The sequence below is a fragment of the Brachyhypopomus gauderio genome, unplaced genomic scaffold (genome assembly GCF_052324685.1).
Source record: "Brachyhypopomus gauderio isolate BG-103 unplaced genomic scaffold, BGAUD_0.2 sc73, whole genome shotgun sequence".
In the NCBI taxonomy this organism is placed as follows: Eukaryota; Metazoa; Chordata; class Actinopteri; order Gymnotiformes; family Hypopomidae; genus Brachyhypopomus; species Brachyhypopomus gauderio.
Window position 1 is genome coordinate 172,612 of NW_027506894.1, and position 9,345 is coordinate 181,956.

The following is a 9,345-nucleotide window of genomic DNA, read 5'->3' on the forward strand; positions in this document are numbered from 1 at the left end:
GGGAGGTACTGTAGTTGTAGCTCCGCCTACTGTTCATTTACATGTATTTGCATGCTGGTGAAGTTGAAAACGAAAATGAAAAGTGGAAAAAGAAAATGAAAAGTGGAAAATGAAAAAGAAAATCACCAGCAGGTAGCGCCAATCCTCCTTTTTAATTTTCATTTTATATTTGTCACATATGACCCGTGCTCGAGTGAAAAATTAAATTGCAAATTAAGTGATTTCATTTTATTTTTAATTTTGTCATAATATTTTCACACATGTATGGAAAAAGAAATGGCAAAACGGTATTTTCATTTTAGTGTTTTCATTTTAGTTTTATTATTGGCAGGAAATACCTCCCATATGTGTGATGTTGAAATAGTATTGTATTCAGTATTATGTGGACTGTGTCACAGCTGGTAGTGGTACTGGTAGTTGACGGCACTGACTTCCAAAACAACCAGCAGACACGTTTGAATCACTCTAACCAAACAACTTCATGCACAAAAATCCGTTAAGTATTTCAGATAATCCACATCCACTATTTTAATATGGCACGCACGGTAAGCACTGACTATGCAGCCAGATTTATTTTAATCCTGAAGAGCTATGTTTGTTTCCATCAGATATATGATTTCTTCTGCTGTATGAACATTGCTGTGTTACAACACTACATTTACCCAGTTTGCTCACTTCAAGACTGAAAACGTTTATAACATGAAAACACTTGTTGTGAGTTTGTCATTAACGTATCCCGCCATCTAAACCGGATGTGTTACGCGAATAAACGACCGGACTCGCGGAACCACTTTCATCGTTGTGTTCACCCGGAGCGACAGAGCAGTGCACACAGCCGCTGGGAAACACGAAACACTGCTGCTGGACTTCGGTAAGTTCTTTACATGTAGCTGTTATACGAACAGCTGTTTGCAAGTTTAATGTCTTGTGTTTAATTCGGGTATTAATTCTCTCGCGAAAACAAGTGTTGTTCTAGCGATTACTGTTACCTACAGCACTAACGTAGGTGTAAATCGTAGAGGTAAACACCAACTAGCACACAAGCGCCTTCAGCTGGGCAGTCTGTGTACAATTACCCCACTAGTGGATGTGTGAGTGTGTGTGTATCAAACTTATTAAGCAAAAGTTCTCCATTTGAATAAATGTGAGAGGAAGGTGTATTTGAAGTACTATGCCTACTGCGACATCTAATTGAATGGGAGCATAGGCTAATGTTGCTTTTGTTAAATGAGGAGTTTCAGGCGTTGTGATTTATGGTGCCAGGTGGAGACTGCTTGGTTTGCTGCACGAATATAGAAGCGATGATCCATGTCACCTGTAGCAGATTACAGTGAAACATTCAAATATGTGTTGGCAAAGTTACCAATTTATAACTAACATTGGCAATAATAAAAAAAAAACTAGGGTAGGTTTGCTGTTTTCATTTTCAGGAGAATATGCTTACAGACTTTATGGCCATAAACTGCTTTCTAGCTCTAGTATGACTTTCTCTCAATTCCACTCTAAAATAAGATGACTCACTACTTTGACACCATGACCCTGTACAAAAGAATCACTTTTCTTGCTTTTCTTTATGTGATTCTTGGGTGTGGTCATTACTCTGCCAATGTTGTGTCTGTAGGGGGTTCAGATAAGAAAAGAATCAGGATTCTGTGTATTGTGATTGAATCAGATCTGTAAAAATAATGAATAATTTTAACCTCGTTTCTCCTCAATCAGGTAATTTATGATTTTTTTCAGGATGGAAGAAACAAGAAAGTTTTTTTTCTAATGTATAAAAATGTACCTCATACATATTTATTATTCTACACAGAAACCCCAACATCTGGCATCAGTCAGACAGCCTACCAAAAACATCCACATTATTGAACAGAGTTTAGTTCTGTAAACATGTTTACAGCATGTGCTGTTTTGATGGTTTTTTGTGGTCTTACACATTGTGTTTTAGAAGCAGATTTTGGGTTATCTGTGGTATTACTGTAGTTTGAGGAGCAGATCTTGTTATAATCTGTGGTAATACTGTAATTTTAGGAGCAGACCATGTGTTAATCTGGCGTATCAGCATAGTGAAACTAAAAGACGAACATCAGACAGAGCGCACCATGGTGCCACGTTTGAGGTCAAAGGTCAAACAAGAGGAAGGAGACAACAAGCGAACCCGTACGTATGATTTTCTGTTCTAGTGGTGTGGTGGTGGTGTGGGCTGGACTCTCGTCTTATTTCTTATTTTAAGTCTTAAGAGACTTAAGCTTTGTGGAAGTCTCAGGTGCAGTCTAAGCTCACGTCAGACAACACTGGAAATAATGTACAGTGGAAAAAAAATATTTTTTAGACTTACGCGTGGTCAAACTATTTTGAATATTGTTTCCAATGCCTACATCAAGAGCCTACATCAGTTAGGTGTTTGTATGCCAAGACTTTTAGCAGCAAAAGTGTGAAACAAGCACACATCCTATTAATGAAAGTAAAATGTATCCTTCACATTATTTATCCTTCAAATAGGTTGGGTCAAAGTCCTGAACAAATCTGATGGGGAACGTGGAGAAGAGAATGATGAATACGATACACCTCAGCACACAAACAAACACAAGAAAGCAAAGCAGCACTGCTGCCTCCAGTGTGGAAAGAGTTTTTTGCAATTTTCTCACTTAAAGGCGCACCAGGACGTACACACCAAAGAGCAGAGTTACTGCTGCTCTCAATGTGGGAGGAGCTTCAGACAAGCACGACTCTTAAACGCCCACCAGCGAATTCATACACGAGAAAAAACTTATCGGTGTTCCAAGTGTGAGAAAAGTTTCTCAGATTTCAGTAAGTTAAGGGAGCATAAAAAAAATCACAAAGGGGAGAAACTTCATCATTGCTCTCAGTGTGGGAAGAATTTTGGGGGGGCTCGAAACCTGATAATCCACCAGAGGGTACACACTGGAGAAAAACCCTATCACTGCTTTCATTGTGGCAAGAACTTTAGTCAAGTCGGACACTTGCGGGAACATGAACGAATTCACACTGGGATAAAGCCCCATCAGTGCTCACAGTGTGGGCAAAGTTTTGCACAAGTGAATGCCCTGAAAATCCACCAGAGGACCCACACTGGAGAAAAACCTTTTCACTGTGCTCAGTGTGGGAAAGCATTTGCACACGCTATAAGCTTGAAGATTCACGAGAGAGTACACACTGGAGAAGCACCTTTTCACTGCTCTCAGTGCGGGAAGAGTTTTTCATATAGTAGAGGCTTGAAGATCCACCAGATGGTGCACACAGGAGAAAAACCTTACGAGTGCTCCCAGTGTGGAAAAACATTTTCACAATCCGGAAATTTCAAGCTTCACCAGAGAATTCACACTGGTGAAAAACCGTATCACTGCACTCAGTGTGACAAAAGATTTACACAACGCAGCAACTTAAAGGTTCACCAGAAAATACACACGCAAGAAAAACACCATCTCTGCTTCCAGTGCGGAAAGAATTTTTCTCGATTAGAATACTTCAAGCAACATCAGAGAGTTCACACACGAGAAAAACCTTTTCAGTGTCCTCAGTGTGGGAAGAGTTATAGACACTATACAACATTCAGAGTCCACTTGAGAACCCACACTGGTGAAAAACCGTATCCCTGCTCCGAGTGTGATAAGAGGTTTTCATGCTCTCGATTCTTGAAAGTCCATCAGAGAACACACACCGGAGAGAAACCGTATCACTGCACTCAGTGTGGGAAGAGCTTTGCGCATGACAGCACCTTCAAAAAACACCAGAGGATTCACACCGGAGAAAAACCTTATCACTGCACACAATGTGGAAAACATTTTTCCCAAAGTGCCCACTTAAAGAAACACCAAAATATGCATACTAGACAAACCTCTTAATGCTCAGCCATGGCACTAATGTGACCAGTTTGTACTTATTAAATATTACAAAAAATAGGGTTAGAACAAGGTACTGTAGGCCTTTTTGCATAAAAGTTATGGGATTTATGAATGGTGAGCAGGGAGCTGTAAGCAGTGTTTTAAAGGAATGTGTGTAGTAAGGTTGTACAGCAGAAAATGTAGCGTTTGCAGTGTTTATGGATGTGTTACAGCACATGATTAATTAAACATCAGTGATGGTCTTTCACAGGTGTTTATGGATGTGTTACAGTACATTATTAATTGTTAACATCAGTGATAGTTTTTTACAGGTGTTTATGGATGTGTTACAGCACAGTATTAATTGTTAATATCAGTGATTGTCTTTTACAGGTGTTTATGGTTGCATTACAGTACATTATTAATTGTTAACATCAGTGATGGTCTTTCACAGGTGTTTATGGATGTGTTACCGCACATTATTAATTGTTAACATCAATGATGGTATTTTACAGGTCTTGGATCACTTTACATTTTACAGTTTGTTTTCTGACATGCATAACCAAACTGTACTTGTCTGTCATGCATTTGCATGGTCTGTCACTCCCAAAGAGCAATAATGGAAGATTAATGTTAATTTTAATAGGAAGCATTGTATTTTTAGATGTTGAAATTTGTGAAATGAAGTGTTTAACTATTGCAGCCATTCAAACATGAAAAAGGTCCTGCACCCTGAATGTGTGTCTATGGTTCCTTGAATACCCGTGAACGTGTTGTCCAAACCAGACCAAACATGTCAGCGACCGGGTCTGAGAAGATGATTTTGGGAAGTATGCAAATTGCTCATCATCATTCTCATGTAATAAAGGCCCTGTGATATCCTGACGTTACTACCTGCTTATGTACTACACTTTCCCTCTCAGTCTGTCCCTCAGTTTCTCTTTCACAAGCCTGCATCTCTGGCTGCTGCTCTCCCTGTCTGCTGCTGCCGTCTTCACCTACAGAGGACGCGGAGGCTACAGCAGCGAACATGTCTGTGATTTTTACACATTTTGTAGCATCTACACTGAGACTCTTCAATTTCTTCGTGCGTAACTTCTCCGCTCCTCCTTTCTGCCACTTCTGTTGCTCCATGCTGCCTCTCCTTTAACAACGAGCTCAACACTGAACTTAGTGGGAGTTACAGCGAACCACGCAGAGAAAGGGTGGGGCCACTTTCGTCCTATATCTTGATTGGTTCAGTCCTCTGTCTATATTGAAGATGGGCCAATGGGCCGCCCCCTCTAAATTGTGGGCCGGTCTCTTAGGGGAAAAAAAAGGGAAGGAAAAGAGAGACAGTTCTCAGCCCCTGAGAACTGTCGGCCCACCATGCAAATAACAGGTGTTCCAAAAATCTGTGCCACCCCTCGAGCTGTCCTACCTAGGGCTACTGCACGTGTGCAAAGTAATTTCATGTCAATGTCTACCTTGTCAAAATGTACTACCGCAGCAGTAGCTGTACATACGATCATTTAATAGGCTATATTACCTTATACAAACATACTTTTACCGTTAATACTGTAGGTATGATCATTTAATAGGCTATATTATCTTATCCAAACGAGCTTCTACCATTAATATTGTAGGTACGATCATTTTAGGAATCATCAGGAATTTCCCTCTGGGATAAATAAAGTATATCTATCTATCTATTTTAGAGGCTATATTAGCTTATTAGAACGTGCTTTCAGCAATAAGAGTTAATTAAGTCATGTATTGATTACTGGAACACTGTGCTTAAGGAATGTTTTAGAAACCCTGTACAAACATTATTAACGTTACATGGTTAATTGTGTTTAAGAAAGTTGCTTTAGAAATAAAAAATAATCAAACAGAACGAATGTTAAGCATTAAGAAGTGCTTATTTCAAGGTCAATCAACTAAAACCGTTAGTGTAGGACGGAATAAACAGATGGATAAAATCAATTATTGGGTACGCATGCGCAGTAGCCCTAGGTAGGACAGCTTGACGGGTAGCACAGATTTTCAGAACACCTGTTCGCAATTCTCTAGTGCGTTTTTCTTTTGCAGCGCGATAGGTCTTCTTGGCCACCGTAAAATGCATGTCACTGCCAGGTACTAACGGCAAAAAATACACACTACCCGTGGCATTCATGTCCTAAAAACTGCGGTCAAGCCAGCCCTCACTTAAAAAATCTTGGTCAAGCCAGCCCCCGAAAAAATTGCGAATTTGCGCGTATACCATAGATTACAGTAATGGGTGATGCTGCCTGTGATTCCACATTTAAATCTAAATGTGTACAGAATGAATTAAAAAAACAATAAATAAACAAGTAAATCATTTAATTCAGAACTAATAAATTGTGAATAAAACTATTTAATGTCTATGAAAATAAAAACCTTGAAAGTAAATTTAAATTATTACATTTATGTTACCTTACACCGTTTTATATTTACAGTGTTATTAAAAGGAATTCTTCTGATTGCACTGAATAATTTCACTACAGAATGGTAGAACACCACCTAAAGGTGTCACTCAGCTAAGATCAAGAAGATCTGATGTGGAATTTCAAAGTAAAGGTCCCTCAATTGACAAATGACAAACAGCTGGGGCTAACAAGAGGGAGACAACCAGAGCAACTGAAAGTATGTTTGCTTCTCAGCACTGGGGTCTTGGGTTCAAGTCCCTATCTGAGTGGAGTTTCCATGTTCTCCGTGTGTTTGCGTGGGTTTCCTCCAGGGTCTCCGGTTCCCTCCCACAGTCCGAAGACATGGAGGTTAGGTAAATTGGCAGTCCCAGACAAATTCTCCCTGAGTGTGTATCTGTGTCCCTCTGCTCAATAAATAGCAGTTGTCCGAGTGTCTATGCTTGTATGTCCAGTGGTGGATGGTGCTCTGTCACTAGGGTCTGTCCTCTCTCCCCTTCCTGCACCCCATTCAGTCCCCCAGGGGGCTGTGGATCCCGGTAGAGAGTGCGCAGTTGGCTGCTGCTTCTTGCCGTTGTGTGTGATTGGTTGTGTGAGACTTGTCATCTCCGGTAGCTCAACGTGTTCAGCCACATAATCCCAATTAGAAACAAAGGGCAGGAACCTCTGAAGTTTGAATTCCATGTCCACTCTTTGGGGTGTCATGGCCTGGTGGTTAGGGAACTGGTCTTGTGACCGGAGGGTCGTAGGTTCGATTCCCAGACCTGAGGCCATGACTGAGGTGCCCCTGAGCAAGGCCCTTAACCCTCAATTACTCACTTGTATGTTAAAAAAAAAGAGATAAAAATGTAAGTCGCTCTGGATAAGGGAGTCTGCCAAATGCCGTAAATGTAAATGTACTTGTACCAGTGTTAAAATTGTAAAGCGCCTTGTGTATCCTGAAAGGCATTATATAAATTGAACATTCATTCATTCATGAGCGTGTGAGGGGCGGTGACAGTGGGCGGACACTAGGAGCACATGGCAGAAATGTAAACACAGGCGCATGGCACTGACAGGACAATGAAAACAAAGACAGAAAGACAAGAATGAAGCAGGGCAGAATATGACACCTGTTCGCAATTGTCATGGGCAGACGACGAGGCTAGGCACGTTAGGCAGGGGTCCCCTTGGACTATGATGTTTGCTGATGACATTGTGATCTGTAGTGAGAGTAGGAAGCAGGTGGAGGTGAGCGTGGAAAGATGGAGATATGCTTTGGAGAGCGGGAATGAAAATGAGCAGGAGTAAAACAGAGTACATGTGTGTGAATAAGAGGGCAGACGGTGGACAGGTCCAGTTACAAGGAGTTGATTTGGTGAAGGTTGATGAGTTTACCTACTTAGGATCGAGGGTACAGAGTAATGGAGGAATCGAAAAGGAGGTAAAGAAGAGAGTGCAGGCAGGGTGGTGTGGATGGCATAAAGTGTCTGGGGTGATCTGTGATAGAAGGGTGTTGGCTAGAATGAAAGGAAAGATCTATAGGACAGTAGTGAGACCTGCTATGTTGTATGGACTGGAGACAGTGACACTGACAAAGAGACAGGTGAGGGAGATGGAGGTGTCTGAGATGAAGATGTTGAGATTCTCATTTGGAGTGACGAGGAAGGATAGGATCAGAAATGAGTTTATTAGAGGATCAGCACATGTAGCATGTTTTGGAGATAAAGTTAGAGAAGCGAGATTGAGATGGTTTGGACATGTACAGATGAGGGAGGAGAGGTATATTGGTAGGAGGGTCTTGAGGATGGAACTTCCAGGCAAGAGGAGGAGAGGTAGACCTAAGAGGAGGTTTATGGATGCAGTGGTAGGGGATATGAGAGTGGCTGGTGTTTCAGTGAAGGACACTCAAGACAGGGCCAGATGGAGGAGTTTGATCCGCTGTGGCGACCCCTAAACGGGAATAGCCGAAAGAAGAAGAAGAAGACTGCCTGACCTCCTAGAAGATACAATACAATGTTAGGCATGTGTGTGGGATTTGGGGCAAACAGCTTTCTAATGCCCCTGTTTTATTGTTTTAATCAATTCTAGGAAGACGTTTGCTTATTTGAACTAATTCCCATTCATTGTTCAGCAGCAACCTGCTGAATAAATGATAAAACATCAAGGTTTACTAAGCAATGGAATGATAATGGGGCAGCAGCATCTTGACTGCAGACAGGAAGCAGGATGACCAACTCATTGAGAGGGCCTGGTCTGTCCTGATAAACCTCTTGGACCCAGTGCAAGAGATGGCAATATACTTAGACAGCACTGGACAGCTGCTTCAGTCAATAGTTTCTTCACTTTAGTCTTCATAGTTCTCTTCATCTTTTCCACTGCTGTTAGACTACACAACCCACACTGCTCCTAGTAAACCCCACACATCAGCAGACCACCTAGATGTACAGAATATTGCGTGTACAGCCAGCACTACTCCCAGAGAAACTCTGGTCATCAGCAGTCCACATTCATATACAGATACTATACAGAACTGTGAATATGAATATAGCGCAAAACATTTGATACTCTGTTTTATTTCACTTTACTTTTTATAAAGCAACTGTATAGCTCTTATATGTTATTCATTCCTTAATTCTACTTAAGACATTATGCTTTTTTAATTCTGTGTTTGTATTCTTATGTCCATTGTTTTATTTTTTTTTATTTAATTTCTGTCTAGCTTCTGAAAACAGGAATCGAATTGTTTTATTTAGGTACAGCAACTCCACAGACATATAGAAAGGTCTGTAGTGAACTAAACATTTTTTTAATATTACTCCATATTTTAGTAATTTGAGGGACCTTTATTTTGAAATGACACATCAGATTTTCTTGATCTTGACTGAGTGACACCTTTAGGTGGTATTCTATCATTCTGTAGTGAAATTATTCTGTGCAATCAGGAGGATTCTTTTTAATGACACTGTAAATATAGAGTAAAATTGATCAAATCTGGTCATTTGATGGACCTTTATTTTGAAATGATGCATCAGATCTTTTTGATCTTGACTGAGAAACACATTTAGGTGGTATTCTACCATTCTGTAGTGAAA

At 40.6% G+C, this 9,345-nt stretch overlaps 1 protein-coding gene across 1 annotated transcript; it reads left to right on the forward strand.

The window, feature by feature from the left end:
* The first annotated feature begins 426 nt into the window (after positions 1 to 426).
* On the forward strand, positions 427 to 4,728 carry LOC143491308 (uncharacterized). Its single transcript, XM_076990172.1, has 3 exons — positions 427 to 871; positions 2,032 to 2,160; positions 2,503 to 4,728. Exons 2-3 carry the CDS (start codon positions 2,103 to 2,105, stop codon positions 3,864 to 3,866), a joined length of 1,422 nt encoding a protein of 473 aa, XP_076846287.1. The 5' UTR covers positions 427 to 871; positions 2,032 to 2,102; the 3' UTR covers positions 3,867 to 4,728.
* Positions 4,729 to 9,345: the final 4,617 nt, after the last annotated feature.

Bases quoted from the DNA above. Each gene is read 5' to 3' on its own strand.
- LOC143491308 (XM_076990172.1), top strand. From the start codon at position 2,103: ATGGTGCCACGTTTGAGGTCAAAGGTCAAACAAGAGGAAGGAGACAAC. The intron at 2,161-2,502 runs GTACGTATGATT...TCCTTCAAATAG, and splicing joins AGGAGACAACAAGCGAACCC to GTTGGGTCAAAGTCCTGAAC.